At 36.7% G+C, this 13,543-nt stretch overlaps 1 protein-coding gene across 3 annotated transcripts in view; it reads left to right on the top strand.

The window, feature by feature from the left end:
- Nucleotides 1-12,364, top strand: part of TGFBR1 (transforming growth factor beta receptor 1) — a 65,806-nt gene extending 53,442 nt beyond the window's left edge. For all 3 annotated transcript variants that reach the window (XM_079925992.1, XM_079925993.1, XM_079925994.1), the window contains exons 7-9: nt 7,540-7,664; nt 8,669-8,799; nt 11,786-12,364. In XM_079925992.1, coding sequence (XP_079782118.1) covers nt 7,540-7,664; nt 8,669-8,799; nt 11,786-11,911 — 382 coding nt within the window. In that variant the 3' untranslated portion in view covers nt 11,912-12,364. The remainder of the gene's footprint in view (nt 1-7,539; nt 7,665-8,668; nt 8,800-11,785) is intronic.
- The last annotated feature ends 1,179 nt before the right edge of the window (nt 12,365-13,543 follow it).

Raw genomic sequence — 13,543 nt, forward strand, 5'->3', positions numbered from 1 at the left:
CAGGGACACCCCCACATATAAACAGTCTTCCAAGATCACCATCAATAACTGTTTCTCCTAAACTCACCGAATAAGAAATACAAGTAAAGTGAAGAAGCAGAGGAACCACTCCCAGTTAAAAGACCATTAGAATTCCCCTGAAAGAACAAACAATGAAACAGACCTCTTCGGTCTAGGGGACACTGATTTCAAAAAGGAAATCGTGGAAATACTGAAGGAATTAAGAAAGGCTATCAACAGAAATGCAGAGTACTACAAAAAGGAACTAGAAACCATAAAGAGGAACCAAGAAAAATTAGAAGAAAACTCACTTGTTGAGACGAAAACTAAAGGCAATGAATAGCAGAATAAATAATTGAGAAGAACGAGTAAGTGAACTGGAAGATAGAATATGGAAATCACCCAATCAGGATGGCAGACAGACAAATGAAAAAAAGAGACCTATGGGATAATATAAAGCATGCCAATCTAGGCATAATAGGGATTCCAGAAGGGGAAGAAAGAGAAAAGGGGATCGAAAATGTATTTGAAGAAATTATGACTGAAAACTTCCCAAACCTAAGGAAGGAAACAGATATCCAGGTACAGGAAGCACAGAGGGTCCCAAACAAGGTGAACCCAAACAGATCTACACGACGACCTATTATAATAAAAATGGCAAAAAGAGAGGATTCTAAAGGCAGCAAGAGAAAAACAAAGAGTTAATTACAAGGGATCCCCCATAAAGTTATCAGCTGATTTCTCTACAGAAATGTTGCAGGCCAGAAGGGAGTAGCAAGATATATTCAAAGTCCTGAAAGGGAAAAATCTGCAACCTAGGATACTCTACCCAGCAAGATTATCATTGAGAATAGAAGGAGAGAGAAAGAATTTCTCAGACAAGCAAAAAACTAAAAGAATACAGCAGTACTAAAGCTATCCTAAAGGGAATATTGAAAGGTCTTCTCTAAATAGAAAAGGAGTAACAGTCTATAGGGAAGAGAAAATCACAATTGGAAAGCAAATTACCTAAATAAGCCAGTACACACACAGATTAAAAAAAAAAATTCTGTGAAAGTAATGGTAACCACAATGAACAGCAAAAGGATGAACATGAAGATGTAAAAGAGGACATCAAACTCATAAAATGTGGGGAAGGAGGGTAAGAAAATGTAGATTTTTTTTTTTTTTTTTTCATTTCCTAGATGTGTTTGAGCCTGTATGACTACCAGTCTAAGGCAAGTAGATATAGGACGGGGTTAATATATTTCAGAAACAGAGTAAACACAAATCAAAAACATATAGTAGATTGACAGAAACAAAAAAGAAGAGAATGTCAGTGTAATACAAGAGAAAATCATCAAATCACAAAAGGAAAAATAATAGAAAAGGACAAAGAAGAAATATAAAATCAACAGGAAAACAAGGTCAAAATGGCAATGAATAACATATCTATCAATAGCTACTTAAATGCCAATGGACTAAATGCTCCAATCAAAAAACAGAGTGGTAAGCTTCTGCACAGCAAAGGAACCCATAAACAAAACAAAAAAACAACCACAGAATGGGAGAAAATATTTGCAAACTATGCAATGGACAAGGGCTTAGTCTCTAAAATTTACAAACAGCTCATATGGCTCACTATCAAAAAAAGCAACCCAATCAAAAAATGGGTGGAAGACCTAAATTGATATTTCTCCAAAGAAGACATACAGATGGCCAAGAGGCACATGAAAAGATGCTCAGCTAATTATTAGAGAAAAGCAAATCAAAACTACAATGAGGTATCACCTCACACCAGTCAGAATGGCCATCATCAAAAAAATCTACAAACCATAAATGCTGGAGAGGATGTGGAGAAAAGGGACCCCTCCTACAACTGCTGGTGGGAATGTAAATTGGTACAACCACCATGGAGAACAGTATGGAGGCTCCCTAAAAAAACTAAAAATAGAACTACTATATGATCCAGCAATCTCACTCCTGGGCATATATCCAAGAAAACCATGATTCAAAAAGATACATGCATCCCAATGTTCATTGCAGCACTATTTAAAATAGCCAAGACATGGAAGCAGTCTAAATGTCCATTGACAGAAGAATGGATAAAAAAGATGTGGGGTGTGTGTGTATTCACACACACACATGTATATATACATATACACACACACACACACAATGGACCATTAGCCATTAAAAAGAACGAAATAATGCCATTTGCAGCAACATGGATGGACCTAGAGATTATCATACTAAGTGAAGTAAGTCAGACAGAAAAAGACAAATATCATATGATATCACTTATATGTGCAATTTAAAAAATGATACAAATGAACTTATTTACAAAGTAGAAACAGACTCACAGACTTAGAAAACAAATTTATGGTTACCAAAGGGGAAAGGTAGGGGGGAGTGATAAATCAGGAGGTTGGGATTAACATACACAATACTATATATAAAACAGATAATCAATAAGAACCTACTGTGTAGCACAAGGAACTCTACTCAGTACTCTGTGATAACCTATATGGGTAAAGAATCTGAAAAAGAATGGATATATATATTAACTGAACAACTTTGCTGTACACCTGAAATTAACACAACATTGTACATCAACTGTACCCAAGTATAAAATAAAAAATAAAATTAAAAAATAATAAAAATATACTCTCTCTCAAAAAAAGAGATCTCTCAATATCCTGTGGTAAACCATAATGGAAAAGAATATGAAAATATATATATATATATATGTGTATATCTGAATCACTTTGCTGTACAGTAGAAATTAACAACATTGTAAATCAACAAGAATAAAATAAATTTTTTTAAATAGAAAAAAAGAGTGGCAGATTTGATAGAAAAAAACAAGAGCCTACAATATGCTGCCTACAAGAGACCCACTTTAGGGCAAAGGACACACATAGATTGAAAAGTGAGGGGATGGAAAAAGATTTCATGCAAATGAAAATGAAAAGAAAGGGGAGGTTGCGATACTCATATCAGACAAAATAGACTTTCAAACAAAGCCCATAAAGAAAGATAGAGAAGGACACTATATAATGATAAAAGGATCGATACAGGAAGAGGATTTTATACTTGACAACATATATGCACCTAATAATATAGGAGTACCTAAATACATAAAACAAATACTAACAGACATAAAGGGAGAAACTGATGGGAATACAATAATAGTAGGAGACTTTAACACCCCATTCACATCAATGGACATATCTTCTAGACAGAAGATCAATAAGGCAACAGAGATCCTAAATGACACAATAGAACAGTTAGGCTTAATTGACATTTTCAGGACATTACATTAAAAAAAAAAACCAGAATAAACATTCTTTTCAAGTGCACATGGAACATTCTCTAGGGTTGACCACATTACTAGGGCATAAAACAAGCCTCAACAAATTTAAGAGTATAGAAATTATCTCAAACATCTTTTCTGACCACTGCAGCATGAAACTAGAAATCAACCACAGAAAAGAAATGAGAAAAAAAAAAAGATTACATGGAGACTCAATAGCATGCTACTAAAAAACCAATGGGTCAATGATGAAATCAGAGAGGAAATTTTAAAATATCTTGAGGGACTTCTCTGGTAGTCCAATGGGTAAGGCTCCGCACTCCCAATGCAGGGGGTCTGGGTTCGATCCCTGGCCAGGAAGCTAGATCCCACATGCATGCTGCAACTAAGAAGTCTGCATGCTGTAACTAAGAAGTCCACAAGCCGCAACTAAGTCTGCATGCCACAACTAAAGATCCTGCGTGCCACAGCTAAGACCCAGCGCAGCCAAAATAAATAAAATAAATATTTTTAAAAATACCTTGAGACAGATGACAAAACACAACCATACAAAATCTATGGGATGGCAGCAAAAGCAGTTCTTAGAAGTTCATAGCAATACAGACCTTGCTCAAAAAACAAGAAAAATCTCAAACATCCTAACCTACTACTTAAAAGAATTAGGAAAAAGGAGAACAAACAAAACCTGAGAGCAGAAGGAAGGAAGTAATAAAGATCAGAGGGAAAAATAAGAGATTTTAAATAAAATAGAGATTTTTTTAAAAAAATAGAAAAAAATCAATACAACCAAGAGCTGGTTCTTTGAAAGGATAATCAAAATTGACAAACCTCTGGCCAGGCTCACCAAGAAGAAAAGAGAGAATCCAAATAAAGTAAATGAAAAAGGAGACAGACATAACAACTGATACTGCAGAAATACAAAAAACCATAAGGGAATACTGTGAACAATTAAATGCCAACAAATTTGACAACCTAGAAGAAATGGACAAGTTTCTAGAAACATACAGCCCACCAAAACTGAATCAAAAAGAAATAGATACATACAGCTGATTCACTTTGTTGTAGAGCAGAAACTAACACAACATTGTAAAGCAGTTACATTCCAATAAAAAAATAGATAATTTGAACAGACTGATCATTAGAGGTGAAACAATCTGTAATTTAAAAACTCCCTACAAACAAAAGTCCAGGACCAAATGGCTCCACAGGTGAATTCTACCATACAAAGAAGAACTTACATTGATCCTTCCAACTCTTCCAAAAATTGAAGAGAACACTCCCAAAGACACTCTATGAAGCCACCATCACCCTGATACCAAAAGCAGACAAATACACCAGCAAAAAAGAAAATTACAGGCCAATATCATTGATGAATATAGATGCAAAAATTCTCAACAAAGTATTAGCAGACTGAATCCAAAACACACAAAAAAGACCATACACCATGACCAAGTGGGATTCACTGCAAGTTCACAAGCATGGTTCAACATTCACAAATCAATGTGATACACCACATGAACAAAAGAAAAGACAAAAACTGCATGATTGTCTCAATAGATGCAGAAAAAGCATTTGACAAAATTCCATTCATGATAAAAAAAAACTCTTACCAATGTGGGTACAGAGGGAACATAACAAAAGCTATTTATGACAAACCCACAGCCAATATAATACTCAGTGGTGAAAAGCTGAAAGCCTTCCCACTAAAATCTGGAACAAGACAAGGATGTCCACTCACACCTCTTTTACTTTTATTCAACCTGGTATTGGTAGTCCTAGCCACAGCAATCAGACAAGAAAAAGAAATAAAAGATATCCAAATTGGAAGGGAAGAGGTAAAGTTGTCATTATATGCAGATGACATGATTCTACATATAGAAAATCCTGAAGACTCCACACATCGATTACTAGAACTGATAAGTGAATTCAGCAAGGTAGCAGGATACAAGATTAACATACAGAAACCGGTTGCATTTCTTTACACTAACAATAAAACATCAGGAAGGGAATGTTAAAAACAAAAAACAAAAAACTTTCAAAATTGCACCCTCAAAAATAAAATACTTAGGGGCTTCCCTGGTGGTGCAGTGGTTGAGAGTCCGCCTGCCGATGCAGGGGACACAGGTTCATGCCCCAGTCCGGGAGGATCCCACATGCCACAGGGCGGCTAGGCCTGTGAGCCATGGCCACTGAGCCTGCGCGTTCAGAGCCTGTGCTCCGCAATGGGAGAGGCCACAACAGTGAGAGAGGCCCGCGTACCGCGAAAAAATAAAAAATAAAATGCTTAGGAATAAACCTGCCCAAGGAGGTGAAAGACTTGAGAACGCTAAAACATTAATAAAGGAAACTGAAGATGATTCAAAGAAATGGAAAGATATCCCATGCCCTTGGATTGGAAGAATATTGTTAAAATGGCCATACTACCCAAAGCAATCTACAGATTTAATGCAATCCCTACAAAATTACTCATGACGTTTTTCACAGAACTAGAATAATCCTAAAATTTATATGGAACCATAAAAGACTCAGAATTGTCAAAGCAATCCTGAAGAAAAAGAACAAAGCAGGAAGCATAACCCTCCCAGACTTCAGACAGTACTACAAAGCTACAGTAATCAAAACAGCATGGTATTGGCACAAAAACAGACATATGGATCAGTGGTACGGAATAGAGAGCCCAGAGATAAACCCACACCACTACAGTCAATTAATCTTCGACAAAGGAGACAATAATATACAATGGAAAAAAGACTCTCCTTCAGCAAGTGGTGTTGGAAAAGTTGGACAGCTGCATGTAAATTGATGAAGTTAGAACACACCCTCTCACCATACACAAAAATAAAACTCAAAGTGGCTTAAAGACTTAAACATAAGACATTACACCAAAAACTCCTTGAAGAGATCACAGACAAAACATTCTCTGACATAAATTACACCAGTGTTTTCTTAGGTCAGTCTCCCTAGGCAGTAGAAATAAAAACAAACAAACGGGACCTAGTCAAACTTCCAAGCTGTTGCACAGGAAAGGAACCATTAAAAAAATGAAAAGACAAGCTACAGAATGGGAGAAAATATTTGCAAATGATGCGACTAACAAGGGCTTAATTTCCAAAATATACAAACAGCTCATACAACTCAACAACAAAACAACCCAATCGAAAAATGGGCAGAAGACCTAAATGTGCATTTCTCCAGGGAAGAAATACAAATGGCCAACAGGCACATGAGAAGATGCTCAATTTCACTAATTATTAGAGAAATGCAAATCAAAACTACAGTGAGGTACTACCTCACACCAGTCAGAATGGCCATCATTAAAAACTCTACAAATAAAAAATGCTGGAGAGGATGTGGAGAAAACAGAACCCTCCACTGTTGGTGGGAATAATGTAAGTTGGTACAGTCACTATGGAAAACAGTATGGAGAAAACTAAAAACAGAATTATCATATGATCCAGCAATCCCACTGCAGGGCATATATCCAGAAAAAACTAATCAAAAAAGATACATGCACCCCTGTGTTCATACCAGCACTATTTAAAATAGCCAAAACATGGAAACAACCTAAATGGCCATCGACAGATGAATGGATAATGAAGATGTGGTATACAGATACAATGGAATACTGCTCAGCCATGAAAAAGAACAAAATAATGCCATTTGCAGCAACATGGATGCAACTAGAGATTATCATACTAAGTGAAGCAAGTCAGAAAGAGAAAGACAAATACCATATGATATCACTTATATGTGGAATCTAAAATATGACAAATAATCCTATCTACGAAACAGAACCAGATTCAGGGACAAAGAGAACAGACTTGTGGTTGCCAAGGGGGAGGGCGTTGGGAGAAGGATGGAGCGGGAGGTTGGGGTGAGCAGGTGTAAGCTATTATATGTGGAATGGATAAACAACAACGTCCTACTGTATAGAACAGAGAACTATATGCAGTATACTATGATAAACCATAATGGGAAAGAATATTTAAATAAGAATATATATATGCATAACTGAATTTCTGTTGTATAGCAAAGTGATTAACACAATATTGTAAATCAACTATACTTCAATTAAAATTTATTTTTAAATTTAAAAAACAGCAGAAGCATAGTGAAAGGGGGAAAAGGTCAAAATTAATATTGACCCTCCCCCCACCTCCCCCCCAGGAGTAAAAGGAAGTTTATGAAACAGTTTAAAAGTAATGTCACTATTACATAAAATAAAATGCTGACTTCTTTTTTAGGTACATGGCCCCTGAAGTTCTAGATGATTCCATAAATATGAAACACTTTGAATCCTTCAAACGTGCTGACATCTATGCAATGGGACTAGTATTCTGGGAAATAGCTCGACGATGTTCCATTGGTGGTAAATCTCTCTCCCCTCCCCCAACATTTTGTCATGAACAAGTGGTTCAAGAATTGCCTTTTTTATTGAATGAAATTGTTTACCCAGTGATCACTGAGAGTGCCAGAAAAAATGAAAGAGATAAATGACATGACATGCTTTATCCTAGTGTATAGTTTTATCCTAATACACAGCTTTATTCCAGTGTAGTCTTTTTCTATTTCCACTTGAATTTTGGGAAGCAACAGAAACCAACCCCTTGTTATGTTGCAATATAGATACTTAGAATGGATGACTACTTGAGAGGCCACCCAGGAAGCTATTTCTAGCATGTACCTGAGTCAGACTGACTTTTTCCCCCTGAGATTATGGTTATTTTCTCAATCTTGAGAGCTGGAAATTACATATACAGAATACATATACTGCGTTGCATTACTTTTTTAAAGTAAGTTTGTGTTAGACTGAGCACTTTCAATGTTTACTTGAGAAATAGTCTCTTATCCTTGAGGACCAGGCTCACCAGACTAGTGCCTCAGGGTTTTGAGGCAGTGAGGGGTGGAGTAGCAAATAGGACATGTTATTGACAGATGCAAGTAGAGGAAGGGACTTGCACCTCAGGCTTGCCTTGTAAGATTCACACCTTAGTGATAGAGTGTGTGTATCCCCGTACCAACTGAGAGGCTGTGCACTTGTAGAATAAAAGGTTTCATTTCTTGCGCATTAGGGTTCTGGGAGAAAATCTCGTCATCACAGCTCATAGTTAACCATCATTAAAATAGCCTTTGCTGATCCCATGGCAATACTTAGTTTCAAGGTGTGGGCTCAGTACTGACTCAAGGAGGTGGGTTGTTGATGGAGATGTGGATGAGAGACTGCAGTCTGTAAGCTGTGTTCCATTTACCTGATTTAGTAATGGGACACTGTAACAGGACTCTCAGCTGTTCTTTTTCTGTCTGGTCAAAGAATGCTCTGACATTATCTGAGTAAATCCTTCAAAATAGATTTTTTTTTCTCTACCAATGTAGGAATTCATGAAGATTACCAGCTGCCTTATTATGATCTTGTACCTTCTGATCCATCAGTTGAAGAAATGAGAAAAGTTGTTTGTGAACAGAAGTTAAGGCCAAATATTCCAAACAGATGGCAGAGCTGTGAAGTGAGTATTTATTTTGGATACTACACAGTTCTCTAAACTGCTTCTGGTTAGTAAGTGGAAATTTGCTACTTTAAGGAAAACAGACATTAAGAATCCCCATTCCTTTATTTTTCATGGCTGTTAAACCAGTGAGTAAAAGTAGAATAATTTGTTTTTTATGTTCAATTTTAAGTATATTGAAAGGGCTGTGGAACGTTTTCAGTGGCCATTAGTGTATCAGAACAGTGTTTAGATCTGCCAATGAACCAAGCCTCCTACATGTTTAATTAAAGCTTCCCTTCAATCAGGGCAGCCCAGAATAGTGGGATGAGTGCTGGATGGAATTAGGAGGCCTGTATTCTAGATCAGCCTGGCTACCATTTCAGAGTCTGACTTTGGGCAAACCACTTCTGTTTTCTGGACCTTAATACGCCTTTTTGTAAAATGAGAGATTTGGATGATTATGAAGATGGTTCAGATGATTTTACATTTTATTCATCTCACTGCCCATATGACTATTCACCAGGAATTTGGGGAAAGTGCTTTACAGCAGTGCCTGAGCTTTTCAATCCCAGCTCTTACAAAAAGTTTTAGAAATATTTTTGTAGTTGTACCTTTAAAGAATTCATAAGAAAAATTTTATTTAATCTGTCCTTAATTGCTAGCTGTTACTATTATAATACTATTATAATATTGGTGAAACAAAGCATTTCCCTCCAGATTTGATGTTTTGTAGTTTAGGAAGAATAAAAAGCTGGTTACTTAAGTAGTTGATTTTACATCTTAAAATAATGTAGGCCTTAGTAGACACCTTTGACATCAAGAGAGTTCCTTGGCTACCTCCAACCAAATCAAGTATCCAGGCCCAGATAAAATATATTGTGTGCTCACAGAATCTGCATGTTTTAACGAATGGAATTGGGCTAGATCTTGTCTTGTAAAAATTTGATCTTGATACTACAAAGCAGTTACAAATTGGAATTACTCATGTACTCATTCAGTGATTAGAGCAGATTAGTATTAAACAGATGGCTTTTTAAGCATGAAGGAGAGTTAGCAGTTAACATTAAAAATGCACATGCAATTTGCACTTACTCTCACAGCATGCTGAATTAATGCCATCACTGGCATTTTTGGTTTTTTCTCCATTTGGCTAGTTTTCTATGCACTTATCACTAACTCAATCTTTCACTTTTCTAGGGTTTTACAAATCTCTCAATAGCTGAAACACATCAAGAATTTGAAACTGATAGGATACCTACAGAAGTATCTTCAGAACCGTCTGACTTTTTCCAGTCTGGACTGGTTGTTCTCTAGGCCAGCTTTCATCTTGGGATATCCCTCACCTTTCACCCGTGATTCCCTTTGCCTCTTTTATGGTGAATCCTCCTTCCTGGATCCCACATCTTCCTGTTTCTTGGTTTGCTCATTTTCCCCCTCTCTCAGCTCTCTGCTCAGATGTTACCTTGTCAGTGAGACATTACCTCTCAACCTATTTAAAATAGCACCTTCCTTCCCTGGCATATTTTATCTCCTTCTCTAAACGATGTTTCTCCTTAACACTTACCATTGACAGTCCATGTATTTTGCTTATTTATTAATTATATGCTTTAGCCTTCTAGAATATCAGCTTTATGAGAGCAGAAATTTTGTCTGTTAGTTCACTGCTGTTAGTTCCCTAACACCTAGGATGGTTATCTAGTAGACTATAGGCACTCAGTTTGTTGGATGAATTCATGTATGGGCTGGGCCCTTGGTCATTTTTATCTGGAAACAAATGTTCATTTCTAGGGAATTTTCCTCAAGTATTTCCTTGATGTGTTCCTTTCCATTTTCCTCTGTTCTTTTTGTTCAACTCTGGTTATGAATGTAGATGTCCTGAACAGGCATTCTAATTTTCTTATCTTTTCCCTCCTATTATCCATCTCTTTGGGGTTTTTTTTCTCAACTTTCTGGGAGATGTATCAGCTTTTATCTTTTGAGTTTTTTATTATTATTATTCAGGTTTATCTTCTAGTTCTGTGAAGTTTTTCTAAAACCAAACAAAACCCAAAAAATTATCGATAAGTCCAATATCAGTGTTTTCTTTTATCTCTTTGAGGATATTAATGATAGATTGTTGATACTGTCTTCTTTCTATACACCTTCTGTTTTCTCCAAGGTGCTTTTTTCTGTTTTTGTCAACTTCTGCATTTCATATTACTTTCCTCAAATGTTTGATCAAGCTCATACTCTTCATGTATAAAAGGGGCACTGAAAGCTGATGGGAAGCTTTGTGCACACGAATGGAGCTTATCGTCATCAACTGTGATGTGAGCGTGATGTAACTGGGTTGCTTCCTTGGGGAACCACTGATGTCAGTCTCTTCAGGCTTTTCCTCTTGGGCGAAAGACTCTTCCAGTCTCTTACCTGGAGGATTATGTAAAGTCAGTGGCCGTGTTTTCGGAAGAAAGTTTATGCTCTTAGCGTTCAGTGTGTTGTCAGTGTGGAACTTCGCCATGTTCCCCAAGACAGAAATCTCAGTTCTACTCTCTCAGGTGCGAACCTCTCGACTTCTGCTGGGGTGGGGGTAGGGCAGTCACCCAGCTGTGTGAGGTTGGGCGGGGGGCGGGGGGGCAGCTATCTGGGGTTCTAGCTCCTTTGGCTGATCCTATTTTTAGCCTGAACTCCACCCCAGGGGTACTTGATGCAGTTAATTCCTCACTTCTGGGGGGCATTTCATGGTGAGTCAGGTTCCTTCTTTGCCTTGAACAACTCTGCTTTAGTATTCAGCCTTTTCAGTCTACAAAGTAAATCACCCCTTGTCCATCTGCTTTCCAGCTCCTGGCACCAGTACCCTGTTGATGGGTATTTAGGTCATTTCTACTCACTTGCTATTACAAGTAATGCTGAAACAGAAATACTTGTATATATGTTATTTTAAAAGAAAATTTACAGGTAAAGATTATTATCCAAATCAGTGAAAAGTGGTGCATGCGTTAATGATCTTTCTTGTCTTTTCTTGTAGGCCTTGAGAGTGATGGCTAAAATTATGAGAGAATGTTGGTATGCCAATGGAGCAGCTAGGCTTACAGCTCTGCGGATTAAGAAAACATTATCACAGCTCAGTCAGCAGGAAGGCATCAAAATGTAAATTCTGCGGCTTTGCCTGAACTCTACTTTTTCTTCAGATCTGCTCCTGGGTTTTAATTTGGGAGGTCAGTTGTTCTACCTCACTGAGAGGGAACAGAAGGATATTGCTTCCTTTTGCAACAATGTAATAAGGTCAATTAAAAACGTCCCAGGATTTCTTTGGACCCAGGAAACAGCCATGTGGGGTCCTTTCTGTGCACTATGAACGATTCTTTCCCAGGACAGTTAACAAAATGTTGTGTGGTCTACCTTTATTTTTTATTAACACAAAACGTTTTTTTAAATGATTGCTGGTCTTAACTTTAGGTAACTCTGCTGTGCTGAAGATCATCTTTAAGGGTAAAGGAGCTGAATTGCTGAGTTATATGAAACATTTCTTATTTTTAAAGAAAGTGATTTACTCCTGGTTAGTACATTCTCAGAGGATTCTGAACCACTAAAGAGTTTCCTTGATGCAGACTTTGAATGTACTGTTCTATAATTTTCAGGATCTTAAAACTAACACTTATAAAACTCTTATCTTGAGTCTAAAAATGACCTCATATAGTAGTGAGGAACATAATTTATGCAATTGTATTTTGTATATTATTATTGTTCTTTCACATATTCAGAACATTACATGCCTTCAAAATGGGATTGTACTATACCAGTAAGTGCCACCTCTGTGTCTTTCTAATGGAAATGAGTAGAACTGCTTAAAGTCTGTCTCTGTGTGTTAAAACGTGTAGTGTTTTAATTCAAAAGTTTATTTACCTGGATAACCCAGACTTTTTCTGTTTTGTTTTTTGGAAGAGTTTTTCTGGTATGTCATTTGGTATTCCATTTTGAAAATGCCTTTTTCCTACCAAAATGTGCTTAAACCACTAAAGAAATGAAGTGGCATTAATTGGTAAATTGTTATCATGGTCATGTTTGAATATTCTCACGTCACGCTTTTGCATTTTAATTGTGTTGTCTAAGTATACTTTAAAAGAATCAAGTGGCACTCTAGATGCTTATAGTACTTTAATAATTTAAAATCTGTAGCATACAGACTAATTTTTCTAAAGGGAAAGTTTGTCTAGCTGCTTGTGAAAAGTTGTGTGGCATTCTGTAAGCCATTTTTTTTCTTTATCTGATCAAAGACAGTGTTATTTTTTTAAGAAATGAGCTACGTTTAAAATTAGAATATGGTTAATGTTAAATGATAGGCCTTTTTCTTGGAAGGTAAAGGTAGTTAATAATGTGGATAACAGTGTGTGAGAGAGTCACATTTGTTGTGTAGGAGTCAATGTTCTGTGGATTTTCTGTCTTTGTACCTAAGGTTAGAGTTAGTGTGGTTTTGAGGTCTCACTACACTTTAAGGAAGGCAGCTTTTAATTCAGTCTTTCCTTCTCTGTGCAGATACTGCAAATGCCTAATTCACATGGTTATGGAATGAATTCGGTGCACCCTTGATATTTGGGAAAGTGGTAGCTAAGGAATATTCTGAGGAGAGGTTCTCCATTTACAGATGTTTTTGGTCAAATTAAATGTTTAAGGCAAATTTGTCATGGTCTTCTCACATTAAGTTGAAACTAGCTTATAATAACTGGTTTTACTTCCAGTGTTAGAAAGTCTGCAAGATTTTTACAGTTTTCGAAGTCCTCTTTAT

The sequence above is a fragment of the Stenella coeruleoalba genome (genome assembly GCF_951394435.1).
Source record: "Stenella coeruleoalba genome assembly, chromosome: 7".
Classification (NCBI taxonomy): Eukaryota; Metazoa; Chordata; class Mammalia; order Artiodactyla; family Delphinidae; genus Stenella; species Stenella coeruleoalba.